At 37.4% G+C, this 19808-nt stretch overlaps 1 protein-coding gene across 39 annotated transcripts in view; it reads left to right on the forward strand.

The window, feature by feature from the left end:
- CEP112 (centrosomal protein 112) overlaps nucleotides 1-19808 on the forward strand; it is a 562721-nt gene that overhangs the window by 165338 nt on the left and 377575 nt on the right. For all 39 annotated transcript variants that reach the window (XR_008679796.2, XR_010133740.1, XR_010133744.1 and 36 more), the window contains 2 exons: nucleotides 476-568; nucleotides 1322-1381. Coding sequence is in view for 22 of the 39 variants with exons in the window: in XM_031011060.3 (XP_030866920.3) it covers nucleotides 476-568; nucleotides 1322-1381 (153 nt within the window). In the remaining 17 variants the exon portion in view is untranslated. The remainder of the gene's footprint in view (nucleotides 1-475; nucleotides 569-1321; nucleotides 1382-19808) is intronic.

Here is a 19808-nt window from a genome sequence, read left to right on the forward strand (position 1 = left end):
AGTGCCAAAGCCTTAAAAGGAGGAAACATATAAATTCCAATACTTAGTTGTATGAATAATACATTTTATAGAGTAACTATATGCGTTATTATTTTGAAATCTTGGTTCTGCTTTCGTTTTATAATTAAAATTTTGAAGTTTTCTGTAAAGCTATTATTTTTATGTCAGTGTTACATTTCCGTAACATTAAATATTATGTAGCATTTAATTTCTATTTTTACTTTAAAAGATTATATTTTTATGTCAGCATTACATTTTCATAATATTTAATACTATGCTGCATTTAATTTATATTTTTACTTTAAAAGATTATTTTTTCTAGTATCTTTTAAAAACATTTTTCATTCAAATTTCTAGATAATTTTAATTCTGATTGGACTTTCAGGGGCACAAAAGGCATATTTTTTCAATCGGAAAGTATAATATGGTACAAAAATCAATATTCTGCTTTTTATTCTTCTTAAAATCCTTGTAGGCATCTAGTATGATTGAAGAATTAGAGCAGAATGTCTGTCAATTAAAACAGCAGTTACAGGAATCAGAACTTCAAAGAAAGCAACAACTAACGGTGAGTCTTGTATTTCTACACAGAAGAACAATGGTCAAACACAGTTTTCTTGATTTAGATGTATCATTGAGAGTCAATTAAAAAAATAAAACTCAGAAATGCAGGTCATCTTTTCTGATTCTTTTATCGCATTGTATAATTTTACATTTTATTTATCTTAATAGAGATTGATGCTAATGAGATGTAGAGAATAAAGTACAATAATTTGAATTGAAATGATCTCTTTTGAGATTAGTTTTAAAAATAAATTTTATTTAAATATATCATTATTTTAGAATAATTTCCTTCTTTTAAATTACCTGCCAATCTTCATAATTTCTCTCTTTCTTTCCCTCTTTCTTTCTCTGCCTCTCTCTCTCCCTCTGTCTCTCTCTTTTGCACCTTTTAGATCTCTTTTCTCTCGTGATCAAAAAATACCAAGGACTGTTACATGATGTAACTTCAAATTTATCATTTCCATATTTATTGACTTGGTCATTTTTGAAGTAATCTCTTAATCCTAAGGGTCAGAAAGATTTTCTTATACTGTAAAGCAAGTGCTTTTGAGAATAGTAATATCTTCAGGTGACTAAGATTTTATGCCTCGTAATACAAAGCTACTCCAATTTCTACCTGTAGGGCTTACTTAATAATATGCAAAACTCTGAACTAAAGTTTGACATTAAGTAGATTGATTGATTTAATTAGGCTGCTAATTTTGTTGACTCTAGTATAATTTAAAGTATAATAAATATAAACATTTATCATTCACAGGATCAAGAAAATAAGTTTCAGATGGAGAAAAGTCATTTAAAACACACCTATGAAAAAAAGGTAATATGTTTTATGGAAGCTATAAAATATTTAAAATAGCAAATGAGGCATTAATGCAGACTGATTTTTATGAAACCATACATTCTTACCTTTAAAGAACAACTTGTTTCTTTGTCTTTTTTTTTAGACAGAGTCTTGCTCTGTCACCCAGGCTGGAGTGCAGTGGCGCGATCTCGGCTCACTGTAGCTTCTGCCTCCTAGGTTCAAGGGATTCTCATGCCTCAGCCTCTTGAGTAGCTGGGACTACAGGTGTGCACCACCATGCCTGGCCAATTTTTGCATTTTTAGTGGAGAGGGAGTTTCACCATTTTGGCCAGGTTGGTCTGGAATTCCTGGCCTCAAGTGATCCGCCCGTCTCGGCCTCCCAAAGTGCTGGGATTCCAGGCATGAGCCACTGCGCCCAGCCAAGAATAATTTGTTTCTAAGTTAATTTCAGCTAACCAGTAATTACATTTTGCTTATTTTTCCTGTTTATATAATGAACAACTGCTTCAGTTCAATTATTAGTTATATCAACATTAAAACACTGCTTGTGTGTTATATTTAATGAGTGAAGAGTACAGTTGGCCTTTCATATCCATGGATTTCACATCTGTGGATTCAGTCAAACATGGATCAAAAATATTCAGGAAAAAAAATTACACAAAGGTCCAAAACCATAACTTGGATTTGCCGTGTGTCAAGTACTATGTTGAATCCATGTGAATGAAGTGATGTGTAAGGATTGGATTAGGTACTATATAAGTTATTATGAGATGACTTAAAGTACATAGGAGGATGTGTGTAGGTTATATGCAAATACTACACCATTTTATAAAAGGGACTTGAGCATCCATGGATTTTGGTATCCTCAGGGTGCCCTGGCACCAATTCCCCATGGATGCTGGGGGACAACTGTATTATTATCTTAACCTCTCATAATAACATGTTGAAATTATATTTTCTTTCTACTAGTTTAAAACTACACAATCAATGGGATGTATTTGGTATTCTGTTGTGTCATATGTGCAATAAGAACTTTAAACATTTAACAAAAGAACCTAAAACAATGAAAGTACTGACTACTACTTGAAAAAGATTAGCAATTGTTCCTTGTTGTTTATAGTACTATTTCAACTGACACATGTTGATATCCCTCCTGTAATAACTAGGGGGTTATTGACACACTTAATACCTTAGGCAGTAAAGTGCAGAGTTTTATAGATTTATTTTTAAAATTTTTGTGTGAATGTAATGGGTACAAGTGCAGTTTTTTTACATGGATATATTACATAATCATGAAGTCTGGGCTTTTAGTGTAACCATTACCCAAATAACGTACCCATTAAGTAATTTCTCATCCCTCACCCCCTCCTAACCTCCCACCCTTCCAAGTCTTCAGTGTCTGTCATTCCACACTCTCCACACTCTATGTTCATGTGTACCCATTATATAGCTTCCGCTTATAAATAAGAACGTGGCATTTGACTTTCCCTTTCTGAGTTGTTTCATTTAAGATAATGTACATACAAATGGGGTGTGTGTGTGTGGTCTATATATATCTATATATGTGTGTGTGTGTGTGTGTGTGTGTGTGTGTGTGTGTGTGTATGCCACATTTTCTTTATCCAGTCATCCATTTATGGGCACTTAAGTTGATTCCATGTTTTGCTATTGTGAATCATGCTGTGAGAAACCTATGAATAATTATCTTTTCCTTTGGGTAGATACCCAGAAGTGGAATTGCTGGATCAGATGGTAGTTTTATTTTTAGTTCTTTGAGAAGTCTCTATACTGTTTTCCTTGGAGGTTATACTAATTTCAATTCCCACCAGCAGAGTGTTAGTGTTTCCTTTCTCTGCATCCTCACCAACATCTGTTATTTTTTGACTTGTTAATAATAGCCATTCTGACTAGAATAAGATGATATCTCATTGTGGTTTTAATATGCATTTCTCTAATATTCAGTGATGTTAAGCATTTTTTCATAGGTCTGTTGGCCTTTTGTGTGTCTTTTTTTGAAAAATGTCTACTCATGCCCTTTGTCCACTTTATAATGGGGTTATTAATTATTATTATTATTTTGTTGCTGTTGCTGTTGTTGAGTTGTTTGAGTTCCTTGTAAATTCTGGATATCAGTCCCCAGGCCAGATGCATAGTTTGCAAATATGTTCTCCTATTCTTCCGGTTGTCTTTTCACTCTATTGATTATTTACCTTGCTTTCTAGAAGCTTTTTTAAAATTAAGTCTCATTTGTCTGTTTTTGTTGCTTGTGCTTTTGAGGTCTTAGTCATGAATTCTTTGATTAGACCAATGTCCAGAAGAGTTTTCCCTAGGTTTTCTTCTAGTATTTGTAAGGTTTCAAGTCCTACATTTAATTCTTTGATCCATCTTGAGTTGATTTTTATATATGGTGAGAGAGGGATTCAGTTTCATTCTTCTGCATATGGTAATTCAATTTGCTGAGCACCATTTATTGAAAAGGGTGTCCTTCCCCCAGTATATGTTTTTGTTGACTTTGTCAAAGATCATTTGGCTGTAGTTATGTGGTGGTGTTTCTGGGTTCTGTATTCTGTTCTACGGATCTATTTTTATGCCAGTTCCATGCTGTTTTAGTTACTATAACCTTGTAGTATAATTTGAGGTCAAATAATGTTATGCTTCCAGTGTTGTTCTTTTTGCTTTGGATTGCTTTGGCTCTTCTGGGTCTTTTTTAATGCCATATGAATTTGAGGATTGTTTTTTCTAAGTCTGAGAAAAATGATATTGGTATTTTGGTAGGGATTGCATTGAATCTTAGATTGCTTTGTGCAGTATGGTCATTTTAACAATATTAATTATTCAAATCCATGAGCATGAGATGTTTTTCCATTTGTTTGTGTCATCTACAACTTCTTTCATCAGTGTTTTGTAGTTTTCCTTTTACCTCCTTGGTTAAATATATTCTTAGGTTTTTTTTATAACTATTGTAAATGGGATTGCTTCTTGATTTGGTTCTCAGCTTGTTTTTGATACATAGAAATACTACTGATTTTTATACATTGATTTTGTATCCTAAAATTTACTGAATTCAGTTATAATATTTAAGAAGTTTTTGGGGGGAGAAATTGTTAGGGTTTTTTAGGTATAAGATCATATTATCAATAACAGATAATTTGACTTCCTCTTTTTCTATTTGGATGGCTTTTATTTCTTTTTCTTGCTTGATTGCTCTGGCTAAGACTTCTAGTTCTATGTTGAATAGGCATGGTGAAAGTGAGCATCCTTGTCTTATTCCAGTTCTTATTGGGATTACTTTCAACTTTTCCCTGTTTAGCATGATGTTGGCTGTGGGTTTGCCATACAGATCCTTTAATATTTTGAAGTGTATTCCTTCTATGCCTAATTTGTTGAAGGTTTTTATCATTAGGGTGTGGTCAGTTTTATCAAATGCTTTTTCTGCATCTGTTGAGACGGTCATATGGTTTTTGCCATTAATTCAGTTTATGTGATGAATCACATTTATTGATTTGCATATGCTGAATCATCCTTGCCTCCCTGGAATAAAACCCACTTGATCATGGTGTATTATGTTTTTGATGTGCTGTTGGACTTGATTTCTTAGTATTTTATTATGGATTTTTGCATATATGTTCATCAGGGATATTGGTCTTTACTTTTTTTGTTCATGCTTTTAAAAATCAATTTTGTCAATCTTTACCTTTTAAGTAGAGCATTCATTCCATTTGCATTCAAGGCTAATATTCATATGTGAGTTTTTTTCTTGTTATAATGTTATCTAGTTGTTTTCTAAATTATTTGTTTCTTTTTTCTCTTTGTGGGTTGGTGGAGTTTTGTCATGTTGCTATTTAATTTCTTTCTCTTCCTCCTTTGTGCAATTGCTTTGTAAGACCTGTGAGTTTTATACTTAAATGTGTTTTTATGGTGGTGAATACTGACCTTTCATTTACATGTTTAGAACTCCTTTGAGCATTTATTATAGAACCAGCCTAATAGTGACAAATTCCCTCAGTATTTGCTTGTCTGGGAAATACTTTGTATTTCTTTCATTTATGAAGCTTGTTATGTCAGGATATAAAATTTGTGGTTGACAGTTTCTTTTTAAGGACTCTGAAGATCAGATCCCAATCTCTTCTGGTTTGGAAAAGGTTTCTGCTGAGAAGTCTGATGTTAGTCTGATTTTTTTTTCTTAATAGGTGACTAGATGCTTTTGTCTTGCTGAGTTTAGGATTTTTTTCTTCATGTTGACTTTAGACAACATCTGATGACTATTTCTCATGGTAAACTGCATCTTGCAATATCTTTTTCTAGTGTTTGTTGCACTTCTTGTATGTGGATGTTTAAATATCTTGCTAGACTACAGAAGTTTTTGTCAATTATTTCCTTAAATAGGTTTTCTAAACTTTTTGCTTTTTCTTCTCTTTCAGGAATGGCAATCTTTTGTAACTTCAGTTGCTTTATGTAGTCCCATACTTCTCAAAGGCTTTGTTCATTTTTTTAAAATTTATTTTTAGTTTATTTTTGTTTAACTGGATTAATTCAAAAGTCTTGTCTTCAATTTCTGAGAATTTTCTTTTCTGCTTGGTCCAGTCAATTGTTGAAGCTTTCAACTGTATTTTGTAATTTCTTAATTATTCGTTTCCAGAAATTGTTTTTTTCTAAGATATCTATCTCATTGGCAAGTTTTTAAAATTTATATCCTGAATTGATCTTGTGATGTCTTTGTGTTGGTTTTCAGAATATGTTTTATCTCATTGAATCTCTTTAAAATCAGTATTTTTACTTCTTTATCTGGCATTTCTTTTTTTTTTTTTTTTTTTCTTGAGGCGGAGTCTCGTTCTGTCACCCAGGCTGGAGTGCAGTGGCACGATCTCGGCTCACTGCAAGCTCTGCCTCCCAGGTTCATGCCCTTCTCCTGCCTCAGCCTCCTGAGTAGCTGGGACTACAGGTGCCTGCCACCATACCTGGCTAATTTTTTTTGTATTTTTAGTAGAGACGGGTTTCACCATGTTAGCTAGGGTGGTCTCGATCTCCTGATCATGTGATCTGCCCACCTCAGCCTCCCAAAGTGCTGGAATTACAGGCATGAGCCACTGTGCCTGACCTTTATCTAGAATTTCAAAAATTTTATTTTGGTAAGATCCATTGCTAGAAAATTACTGTGTTCCTTTGTGGGTGCTATACTACCCTGCTTTTTCATACTTCTGGTATTATTATGGTGATTTATTCACATCTGGAGAAATAGTAACTTCTTAGTTTTGAATTTCATTGAAACGTAACTTTTTTTCTTGCGGATATATCTATGAAGTATGTTGGGTAGAGCTGTTTACTTCTGGGTATGTTGAATGTTAAGGCTTTGTATGATTTCCTTGGTTATAAATAGACTTAGTGTGGTGGCTTTCTCAAATACTGGTTGTAGTAGTGGTGTACCTGGAAGATAAGCAGGCTCACAGCCTCCTGAGGAGCCACAGTGGCATTGATGATTGTGGTAGCAAGGGGCGTGGGAATCTTACGTTATTCGCAAGCACTGTGCATTTGTGTCAGCAGATTTACTATGGGGTTTGCAGGTCAACCTCCAGACCAGTAGGTGGCACTTGCAGGTAAAAAAGCCAGTTGCTCTTGTAGGAATAAAGTTTATGCTTGACCTTTGTTAACCATGAGAAGTACTTCATTGCCCAGACAATGGCTGGGCCATGGAATATTCAGTGGACTGGGTCCTGTGCTCAGTCTCAGTGGAGGCCAAATCTGGGCAGAGCTGGACTGGGCAAGTCTGCATTCACATCTCCCAACAGTAGGCACAAGCACCAGCCCTGACAGGGGTCTAGAGGTAGTCAGCAGATGGCTGGAGATAAGGCTGGGCAAGAAACAGAGCAACCACTGCTGCACCAAGTTCTCTGCATGGGAAGTGCTGGGTGTCCCACATGCCTACTCCAGGTGATCAGGAGGGGGACCCACCTCTCACTCTTCAGACCTGAGGGGGCTCACACCCCTATTCCAAGCAAGGGAGCCAGTTGGAACACTCAGAAATGTTACGTGCAGTTTTTTTACTTTATTTTTCAAAGCTGCCTGTGGCCACAAAACCTGCTACCCAGGCAAAACCATGCCTCTTCAGCAACTCTCCTCCTATTTTGGTCTGTGAAGGAGGGGTATCCCAATTCTAGCACCCACAGCTGGATTGCACACCACACTTACCTCTAAGTTCTGGCTGTGGGGGCTCTTCCCCTGCTCCAGATCCAGCACTCCAAATCCTGGCCCAAGACTAATGCTGGTGCTGCCGCCACTGCTAGATTTCAGGGACCCGCCCAGCTTGATATGAGTTAGAATCAAGAATGGCATTGTCCTGTTGGGTCCCAGGTCTGGGACAATGCCTGGGGTACTTCCTGGTATCATTCCTTTTCACACGCTCCTGGCCTCTCTCCTAGTTATATCCAGGGCTTGGGAGGGATAGGGTGTTCCCCATGGCCTAGGTTGCACAGTTCCTCAGTAGACAGGTAGATTGCAGAGGGACATTCTCTTCCCCTCTCCTATATTGGAGCTTCACTCAGTTCTCAACCAGACCTAGCCACTGTCTCCCTGCTCACCTTCTGTTCCCCAGTATCTGAAGTTTTCTTTCACTTTCTGTTGATTTTTCATTTCCTTCTTGGACAAAATTCTTCCAAGTAGATGAGGCACGTTGGAAAGGCCTCTGGTCCACCATCTCGGGAAAAACAGAGTTCTATAGATTTCTGACTATGAAACTTAAGTTTCTAAATTCTTTTTTGCTATAAGATATAGAAAGTAAAAGAGTACTTAAATGGCAAATGTTTTGTTGCTGCTTTTGTCACTATCTGCTGTTTTAACATTTATCAAGTCAATCTACTTGTAAAATACAAAAATAATAGAAAATGAAAAAAGTTAACCTTTAAACTATTTAGAATACATACAAGTTAAAATTAAATATGGTTTATATCACAAAATGTTAAAAAACACTTTGTAATACCACCATCTTGTTTATCCATATAGTCACTCAGCAGATACCCATTAAATGGTTATATTGGGGAAGGTATTATATTAGGTACTGGGGTGGGGTTGAGGATGAATTAGACATAGATTCTGCCCTTCATGAGCTTAGTGTATAGGAAGAAATCTGTTTCTGTCATTTGGAAAAGTGTTTCTAGCAACACGTATTGACCTGCATGTGTGCTCTTTAAAATCATAATAAATTTCCTTATTGTTGCAGTTTTAATGCAGCTCAATACAAAATGTTAAGTATATTTCATATGAAATGGACATACTTTTTCATAATCCTTGCTTCCTGTATAAGGCATCAGTATCCTTTAGGTGTATTGTTTGTCCACTGTTCATTCTTTGGGCAGATCACTGGCTGTCCATCCATTAAGGAAGAGCTTCCTGGCTTCCTGCTCTGTTGCAGTCTGGTAAGCCCTCTTCCTGATATCCTGGTATGTATGTACCTGTGAGACAGATGGGCTGTAGTGAGGAGAAAGGGATGCACTGGCTATTTGTAAAATAAGGTATTCCTATCCCAAACTTCATTACATCCTGCTGAGGACTGTTACGCACATAGAGATAGACCTAGAAAGGAAATCTTTCTTCTACCATTATCTTTTCTTGGGTATTTAGCCTCGAAGTAAACTAAGGTTTCTGCTATCAGTCTCCCTCCCTGGTGAATGTACACTAGAAAGGGAATATTGGAGCTCAGTTCATCTGTATCCAGTAGCCTGCTGACCATTCCTATTCTATTTCACTTCAAGGAGCAGACCTAAATCCTTTTTATTAGGTGGCATAACTACAGTGATTCCCTTTCCATGCGGTATCAATTGGCCTAGCTTTTTAATAACGTTACTTGTTAATGTATATTAGTTGTTTTCACTGTAACTAAGATTTTTTTTAAATAACAACAATCTTTAAAAGAAAAATAGCCATCATTGTTCATATTGCATATGTTCCTAACATTATTTACATTGGAAGAAAATGTTGCTCAGCATGCCACTTTTTATTTTACAATTAATTTCATAATCTCCCCTTTTTACATTGACATCTGTTTTTCTTTCTTTATTAAACCTGCTGTGATCTCAAGCCTTGAAGTTTTGATGTCTTATATCCCTCTCAGGGAATATCCTTTTTGATAGCTCGAAGACCTGACATAAATTTTCCGTAGCTCTGGACTATGTAATTGTAGAGCTAAATGGGATGTATAGGGCTTTTTTGTTGTTGTTGTTAGTGTTACAGGTGTGCACATTCAATAACTTTTGGTATAAAACTTAGTTCTAAATATCTCTTCAGGGGGAGGAAATGCCATCTGAATGACATTATTTTATCCTGCCTATGAGACAGCAGCAGGACAGGAGCATAGGATTCTAACTTGTCTTTGAGGTAAAAGAAACAGCATCAGATGCTGTCCCTAATTTAAGCACACACATATTATGTAATGGTCTTTATTGATCTCTAGTGGCTATTGTCTGCTCTTAAGATCTTTGAACATCAAACAAATAATAAGTAGTAAACTGAAATGTCGTTGTTGATGAATTGTCCTCATCTGTTAAATCAGGAAATGGTTAGACTAAATGATCTGACTAGCAAGGAAACACCTGCCCCCTACAAATAACCTATTGCTTGTTTTCCAAACAGGTCCAGAGAGTAAAAGATGGTGCTGTTTACCTAGAGAAACATGCCAGACATCTGTTAAGCACCTATGTTCTAAAATGTACTGAATTGAAATATCTACTTAAAATCATTCTGATGGAACTGTTTAACAAATGAGATACGAAGTCTAATGGAGTTCACAATCCTTAAAATATAGTTATTCCAATGCCTAGCAATCATGCACGCTTTTTTAAATTGTGTTTAAAATAGTCACAGCCTTATATTTAACATATTGGGTAGTATTTTTGAACTACCACTGACATGATTTTTAAGAGTACGTGTGCCTTTAGTCATGTTTTAAAACATGAAATTGTGCAGTGAAAAGATTTATAGAAGTTATGCAATCTAATCACCCTTATTTTTCATATTGGGAAGCAGAGGTCATAGCAGTTAAGAGGCATTGTGGAGTTATTCAGCTAGTCAGTGTTTGGGTCAGTACCTCCTCTGTGCACTTTACTATGCTATGGTGTCTGCCACAGTATATCTAGTTTCTGATATATAGCACAATCTCTTTCTTATGTACACAATATTCCCTTTGTGATTACCTAAATTCTTGGGATGCAAGGGAGCAAAAAAAATATATTCAGTGAATATTCAATAAATGTGCTTATGGCTACTTAAATCAATTATTTATAGCAAATTCTCATGTTTGAAAATATATTATGTATCCTTGACTATCTGGTTTGTGTTGTCATTACCTATCACTTTTAAATACTTTTCTGGTATTAACAATTTAAAGTGGGGAAAGGATTACAAGCAAATCATTTATTGCTTACTACCATTTGTACATTAAAAAGGAAGGGGTGGAAATAGCATTATCTCTTTCTAGGTTGTTTGTTCTTTAATTTTCTTTTAGGTACAAACAAGGATTTTTTTTTTTTTTTGAGACAGAGTCTTGCTCTGTTACCCAGGCTGAAGTGCAGTGGCACAATCTCAGCTCACTGCAGTCTCTGCCTCTCGGGTTCAAGCGATTCTCCTGCCTCAGCCTCTCAAGTAGCTGGGATCACAGGCATGTGCCACCATGCCTGGCTAATTTTTCTATTTTTAGTAGAGACGGGGCTTTCACCATGTTAGCCAGGATGGTATCAATCTCCTGACCTCGTGATCTGCCCGCCTCAGCCTCCCAAAGTGCTGGGATTGCAGGTGTGAGCGACTGCGCCCAGCACAAACAAGGATTTTTTTTTTTTAACCCACCAAAAGTATTGATCTGTTCTCTTTTGCCAAGATTGTATGCAATGATCTCTCACTTTTCTGGTGTTTACTTATGTCACCCACAACTGTCTGGAATATAGGTAAAAACTAAAAATGCAATCCAAAAAGGCTCTTAAACAATACAGATATATTCAATTAAGAAAAAACAAATTTAAAACAATACTTATTGACTATTGGAGTATGGGCTAGATATTATCCCAGTCCTAGGGATATAAAAATGAGAAACAGCTTCTACCGTAAGAAACCCCCAGCTCAAAAGTATGGTCATTGACACATTGATGTTTACCTCAGAGGGGAGTCCCTTATTTTCCCACCCAGATAATTTCATTCTAATAATTTTAGAAGCAATAAATTAGATCAAGGTGCTTGTGCTAGCACACTGACCAGTGTCAAGAAATGGCAGCTAAGAACTTGTCAGAGGTAAAGATTCAATAATTAATGATAAAAAGCAGTTACAAAAAGACAAAATTGGCAATTCAGGTACTACTTTCTGAAAAGGTAGACAGACTAAGGGAATTACTGTATTGTGGCACATTGTGATTTTGGGTGTTCACAATAACCTTGAGTTATTCAATCTGAGGAAGTAATAATAATGTTTCACATATACTGATCATTTATTATGTTCCTAATATTGTTCTAAGGTCTTTACATCAAGTAATTTATTAACTTATCACAATTCTTTGATATACTCATTGTTATCCCAATTTTTCAGAGGAGCCAACTGAGGCACAGAATGTTATGTAGTTTGTGAAGGAACAGGGACACAAATCCATGCCATCTGATTATGAGCTTGGACTCGTAATCATCATGTAATTTTAGAGATAGATTTTTCTCAAAAATTGTTAATTTTTTGAAGCTTCCCATTTAAAGGCGTAAATCTCAACTGTGCTTTTATGTGGCAGTTCTGAGTCCCAGAAAAAAAAAATCAACAGTAAATAGAGGGGAAACTACTGGTACATGGTACATTGGAGGCACAGTGCCAATTTGCAAAATACTTATTGACTTGTCAGCAACTCTGATAGCAGTTCCTTGTTGGTTTCCCATGTAACATATCATTTTAGAGTACCAGTGAAGCAGGCTGTGGCTTGAGGAGAAACGTGCCTCCTCAGTAGAGCAGTGTAACCTAGTTCAAACCCTCCTGGGAATTGGTTTTAGCTGTATCTCTGAGAGAGAGATCACACTTAGAGACACGTAATAGAAGCACGGTTACAGCCCCTGTAGTTTTTGTCAAGCAGCAAACTGAATGGTGTTCTGAATATCAAGCACCAAGTCTGAGTGGTGTACGGCGTTCAAGAATGAGTAGGAGAACAGAACCAAAATGGAGTCTGTGGGAAAGCACTGTAGAGGAAAGGAATGAGAACATTACACAGAAGATTCAGAGGAAGGAGTTTCTCCTGAAAATGTGTTACTCCGGAAGAAAATGTTTAAAAATTCACCAGTAGCATACAAGAAGATACGATATCTGTGAAGGAGGAACAGACACCATAAGGAAAGAAAGGGATGAAGTGAAAATTGTCATAAGGAAATCGTAAGGAAACCAAAAGTACAATAGCAGACTTACGATCACATAGGAGCTGGTTGGGTTAGGTCAGATTTTGTAAAGAATTAAATCAGCGATATGAAGGCAAGGCATAATGACCTTTCAGACTGCAAAAGAAAGGGACAAAGAATCAAAAATTTTGAGGAAGGTGATATTAAGGCAGAAAATAGAAAACCAGTATATAACAACTGATATTTCTGAAGGAAGGCTCAGAATAAAGTAACACAAAAATAACTAAAGATATGAGAAAACTTTTCAGAAGGTCTGTGTATGTAATTTTAAAGATTTCACTCTTTATCAGCTAAAAATCAATACAAGATTAAAAAATGTTTGAATTACAGTACAAAGAGAATGATTTTTATAAATGTCCAGATCCCAGGGGGAGGGGAAAGCAAAGTTAAGATGACTTTAGTCTTCTTATTTGCAAACCTAAATGTCATAAAACAATAGAGAAACTTAACGTATGCTGTGTTTTAGGCCAAAGTGTTGTGACCTAAGAATCTCATACCTACAATTTCCTTCATGTGTAAAGGCAACAGAAGGACATTTTTGAATGTGCAATGCCTCAGAAGATATATCACTAGGATATTCTTTTTGAAAAATAAAATTACTGGATGATGGACTTTAATCAGCCTAAGGATAAGCAAAAGATCAAATCAACAAAAAAAAAATAAGAATGAAAAAGTACTGGTGAATGCCAAAATTAAAATAGAGATGAATTTAAATATTTATTGTGTACACAATATAAACAATGGAAATGTCAGAAGAGAATCTTGAAAAAGAAAGTATGTGAAGTTAAAACAATTTAAAACCACTATCTGCCTCAGCATCTCAAGATTATATAAAAGAAAACCAAAATGACTAGGAGAGGGAGAAGTAAACATATGCCAAGCTATTATTTTAACAGGGCAGAGGTATTAATTTTTAACTTGCTAAATATTAGAGGGATGTAGGTTAAAAATAATTGTGAAATATTTATGGCATCATTAGTGTAATTAATATCTGTTTCCAAAGACAATGTCCTTGACAAAATACCAGCAAACCAAATTCAACAGCACATTAAGTGATCAGGCACCATGACCAAGTGGGTTTATTGTTGGGATGCAAGGATTGCTCAAGATAGGTAAATCAATAAATGTGGGAAATGATGGCTGACTAGATGCAGCTAGAAAGAATATCTGCCACCAAGGGGCTAGGACATTGGGAAGACTGGCACATTCCAAGTCGATCTTCAGAGGAAAGTTATTGAGAGTGGACAGAGGGAGGACAGAGACACTGGGCTGAAAGGGAAGGAAGCTGGGAATCCTGCATGGGGCTGCCACACACTGGGTCTTCTTCCTGGCTCCTAATGTCTCCTGGGGAATGGGTGAGTTGAGCAGGCAAGGAGCGAGCTGCTCTTGCTTTGGACCTCTGGAATCCTGGCAGCAGAAGACCCCATGACCCCCACACTTGAGCTGGCAGAGAGAGTTGCTTAGAGAGATGGTTGGGGCAGGATTCCAGCCTGTACAGAGCCCAGAGAGTTTTGATGCGGGAATGTCTGCAGGGGGGCATGGCCGGGGATGCCCATTCCCTCAGGCTGGCCATGTTCCTCTAGGAGACTTTAGCCTTAAAAGAATTGTTGAACCTGAACAGAGCAGATGGGGCCAGTCTTACCTGAACTTTCCCATCGGCTGGCCTCTCCTGGGGCCATAGCCTGGCTTTGCCTGCTTACAGTGCAGTCTCAGATGCTCAACCAGGATGCCTCCCTAGGGCCCTCATCATAGCTCCTGTGCTGGCAGACTGTGCCAGATTGTCAGAGAGCTCCAGCAGAGTGGCCCCCACTGACATGCACTGGCCCACTCACACTCTCCCTCTACTGCAGCCTCCCCCATGCTGCTTTACCAGCAAGCACTCACCCATGGCCATCCTCCTATTGCCATATTGGCACATGTGTGCATGGGTGAACCTTGCCCTTCCATGCTGGTGTGGTGATGTGCGTGCATCCCACCGCGCCATTGCTGCCAGCGTGAGTGTACCCGTCCCCCACCTGCTGCTGTGTTGCAGTGCTGCCATTTCTGGTGTGAAAGCACTCAGGAAGGCCAGTGGCCCTGCCTCCCACCACCATTGCCACCAGTGTGAACATGCACAAGGAGTTTGCCAGCCCCACCCCAGCCAGAAATCCACTGCTATGCCAACACTGCCCACCAGTGTGAATGCACACACAGATGCCAGTGACCCCTCCCCTCCATGGTGCCACTGCTGCCACTGTGAATGCGCATACAGAGGCTGGCAGTTGCTGGTCTGCCAGCGCCCCACCCCAGCTGACAAGGGTGAACCCTGGTGTACTACCACTGCTGCTGGCACATGCAAACAAGCATTAATCACATTGCCACTGCCTGATGAAGCGCTTTGGCTGGCACCTCTCATTGGAGTGTTGTGGCCATCGGACCAGGAACACTTTGGCCCATTTTACACAGCAGGTTCCCAACTTTGAGGGACCAGAGAACAAAGCCAGTGACCTCATACCAGCCCCTTAGAGTTAGAGTATACAGTGTGGGAGTGTTGAGCTGAGCCTTGGCTCCTCAAAATCTACTAGAAATGAAGCCAGTCGATGGACCCCACTTTATGCCACAAACCCCCAAGGACATCAATGGAGATAAAAGCAAAAAACAAAACAAAACAAAAACCCCATTATCCAAAGGACAGCAACTTCAAAGGTTGAAGGGACATGAGCCCACACAGATGAGAAAGAACCAGAGCAAGAACTCTGGCAACTCAAAAAGCCAGAGTGTCTTCTTACCTACAGACACCCACACTGGTTCCCCAGCAATGGTTCTTGACCAGGCTGAAATGGTAGAAGTAGAATTTAGACTATGAATAGGAACGAAGATGATTGAGATTCAGGGGAATGTTGAAACCCAATCCAAGGATTATAAGGAATACAATAAAATAATATATGATATGAAATATGAAAATGCAATTTTAACAAAGAACCAAACTTACCTGAAAATTTCCCCAACCTTGCTAGAGAGACCAACATTTAAATTCAGGAAATGCAGAGAACCTTTGCAAAGTACTACACAAGAAGACCATCCCCAAGACACATAGTTATCAGATTCTCCAAGGTCGAAATAAAAGAAAAAATATTAAAGACAGCTAGAGAGAAGGGGCACGTCACCTACAAAGTGAAGCCCATCAGGGTAACAGCAGACCTTTCAGAAGAAACCGTACAAATCAGAAGACATTGGGGGCCTATATTCAGCATTCTTAAGGAAAAGAATTTTCAGCCAAGAGTTTTATGTCCCAGCAAACTAAGCTTTATAAGCAAAGGAGAAATAAGATCCTTTTCAGACAAGTAAATGCTAAGCGATTTCGTTACCACCAGACCTACCTTATAAGAGGTTCTGAAGAGAGTCCTAAACATGGGAAGGATAGACCGTTAACAGCCACTAAAAAAACACACTTAAGTACACAGACCAATGACACAATAAAGCAACCACACAAACAAGTCTGCATAATAACCAGCTAACAACATGATGACAGGATCAAATAAGCACATATCAATACTAACCTTGAATGTAAATGGGCAAAATGCCCTAATTAAAAGGCACAGAGTTGGATAAAAGCAAGTTGGATGAAGAGGCAAGACCCAATGGTATGCTGTCTTTGAGAGACACATCTCAGAGGCAGTGACACCCATAGGCTCAAAGTAAAGAGATGGAGAGAAATATACCAAGCAAATGGAAAACAGAAAAAAGCAGGGGTTGCTATTCTAATTTCAGACAAAACAGCCTTTAAATCAACAAATATCAAAAAAGACAAAGAAGGACATTGCATAATGGTAAACTGCTCAATTCAGCAAGAAAACCTAATTATCCTAAATATATATGCACCCAACACAGGAGCACCCAGACTCATAAAGCAAGTTCTTAGAGACCTATGAAAAGACTTAGACAACCACAGAATAATGATGAGAGACTTCAATACCCCACTGACAGTATTAGTCAAATGTCAGATCCTCAAGGGAGAAAACTAACAAAGATATTCAGAACTCAAATTTGACACTTGACCAAATGCATGTATAACATCTACATAACACTCTACCCAAAACAACAGAATATATATTCTTCTCATCTGCACATGGCACATACTCTAAAACCAAGCACACAATTGGACACAAAACAATCCTCAGCAAATAAAAGAAGCAAAATTATACCAGCTACACTCTTGGACCACAGTGCATTAAAAATAGAAATTAATACTAAGAAAATCGCTGACAGCCATATAATTACATGGAAATTAAACAACCTGATCCTGAATGACTTTTGGGTAAATAATGCAATTTAGGCAGAAATCAAGAAATTCTTTAATGAGATTAAAGATAAAATGTACCAGAATCTCTGGGATATAGCAAAGGCAGTGTTAAGAGTGAAGTTCATAATGCTCAGCACTCATATCAGAAAGTTAGAAAGATCTCAAGTTAACCACCTAATAGTACAACTAGAGCAACCAGAGAAATGAGCAAACCAACTCCAAAGCTAGCAGAAGACAAGAAATAACCAAAATTAGAACTGAACTGAAGGAAATTGAGATGCGAAAAACTATACAAGAATACTTCCCAATACTGAACCAGGAAGTAACTGAATCCCTGAACAAACCAATAATGAGTTCTGTAATTAAATCAGTAATAAAAAGCCTACCAACCAAAAAAACCCCAGGACCAGAGGGATCCACAGCCTAATTCTAGCAGATGTGTAAAGAAGAGCTGCTACTATTCCTACTGAAGCTGTTCCAAAAAATTGAGGAGGAGGGACTCCTCCTTAACTCATCCTGTGAAGTTAGCATCATACTGATACCAAAACCTTACAGAGACATGACAAAAAAAGTAAGCTTCAGGCCAATATCCTTGATAAACATTGATACAAAAATCTTCAACAAAATACTAGGAAACCAAATTCAGCAGCACATCAAAAAGCTAATTCACCACAATCAAGTATACTTTATCCCTGGGATGCAAGGTTGACTCAACATACGCAAATCAATAAATGCGATTCATCACATAAACAGAACTAAAGACAAAACCCACAGGATCATCTCAATAGCTGCAGAAAAGGCTTTTGATAAAATCCAACATCTCTTCATGTTAAAAACCCTCAACAAACTAGGCATTAAAGGAACATACTTCAAAATAATAAGAGCCATCTATGAGAAACCCACAGCCAACATAATACTGAGTGGGCAAAAGCTGGAGACATACCTTTGAAAACCTCAGCAAGGCAAGGATGCCCTCTTTCACCACTCCTATTTAACATAGTACTGGAAAACCTGGCCAGACCAATCAGGCAGGAGAAAGAAAGAAAAGGTATCCAAATAGGAACAGAGGAAGTCAAATATCCCTGTTTGCGGATGATATGATTCTATGCCTAGAAAACCCAAAACTCCTTGATCTGATAAACAACTTCATCTGATAAAAAAGCTATATTTTTTCAGGATACAAAATCAATGTACAAAAATCACTAGCATTCTTATACACCAGCAACATCCAAGCTGAGAACCAAATCAAGACTGCGGTTCCATTCACATTAGCCACAAAAAGAATAAAATACCTAGGAATACACCTAACCAGAGAGGTGCAAGATTTCTACAATGGGATAAAAAACATTGCTCAATGAAATCAGAGATGACACAAATAAATCAAAAAACACTTCATGCTCATGGATAGGAAGAATCAATATTGTTAAAATGGCCATACTCCCCTAAAAAATTTACAAATTCAATACTATTCCTATCAAACCACTAATGACATTCTTCACAGAATTAGAAAAACCTGTTTTACAATTCATATAGAACCAAAAAAGAGATTGAATAGCCAAGACAATCGTAAGCAAAAAGAACAAGCTGGAGGCATCACATTGCCTGACTTCAAACTATATCATAAGCCTACTGTAAGCAAAACAGCATGGTACTGGTACAAAACAGACATATAGATTAATGGAACAGAATAGAGAACCCAGAAATAAGGCTGTGTACCTTCAACTGTGTGATCTTCAGCAAAGTCAACACAAAAAAGCAATGGGGAAATGACTCCCTATTCAATGAATGGTGCTGGGATAACTGGCTAGCCATATACAGAAGATTGAAACTGGACCCTTTCCCTATACCATAAGCAAACATAAAGTCAATATGGATTAAAGACTTAAATGTAAAACTGAAAACTGTAGAAATCCTGAAAGTTTACCTGGAAAATACCATTCTGGATATACAAAGTGGCAAAGATTTACAGTCAACAGAGTGAAGAGGCAAACTACAGAATGGGAGAAAATATTTGCAAACCATTTATCTGATAAGGGACTAATATCCTAAATATATAAGGAACTAAAACAACTTTATAGCAAAAACACAACTAACCTGATGTTTAAAAAATGGGCCAAGGACTTGAATAGACACTTTTCCAAAGAAGATATACAAATAACAGGTATATGAAACATTCTTGACATCACTAATCATCAGGGAAAGGCAAATCAAAACTAAAATGAAATATCACCTCACACTTGTTAGAATGGCTTTTGCTAACACACACACACACACACACACACACACACACACACACACACACACACACACACACACACACACACACACACACACACAGAGAGATAACAAGTGTTGGCCAGGATGTGGAAGAAAGAGAGCGTCTATACTCTGTTGGTGGGAATGTCATTATGGCAAACAGTATGGAAGTATCTCAAAAAATTAAAAATAGCACTACCATATCATTCAGCAATTTCCACTTCTGGGTTTATATCCAAAGGAAATGAAATCAGTATGTTTAAGAGATATCTACACTCCTGTGTTCATTGCAGCACTATTCAGAAGAGCCAAAATATGGAATCAAGCTATGTATTTATCTGTGGATGAATGGGATTGACCTAAGTGTTCATCTATGGATGGAAGAAACTGTGGTATATATATACAGTGGAATACTATGCAGCCTTAAAAAAGAAAATCCTGTCATTTGCAATAACATGGAAGGTCCTGGAGGACAAGTACTGCATTATCTCCATTATACATGAA

This window comes from Gorilla gorilla, chromosome 4 (assembly GCF_029281585.2).
Source record: "Gorilla gorilla gorilla isolate KB3781 chromosome 4, NHGRI_mGorGor1-v2.1_pri, whole genome shotgun sequence".
Lineage (NCBI taxonomy): Eukaryota > Metazoa > Chordata > Mammalia > Primates > Hominidae > Gorilla > Gorilla gorilla.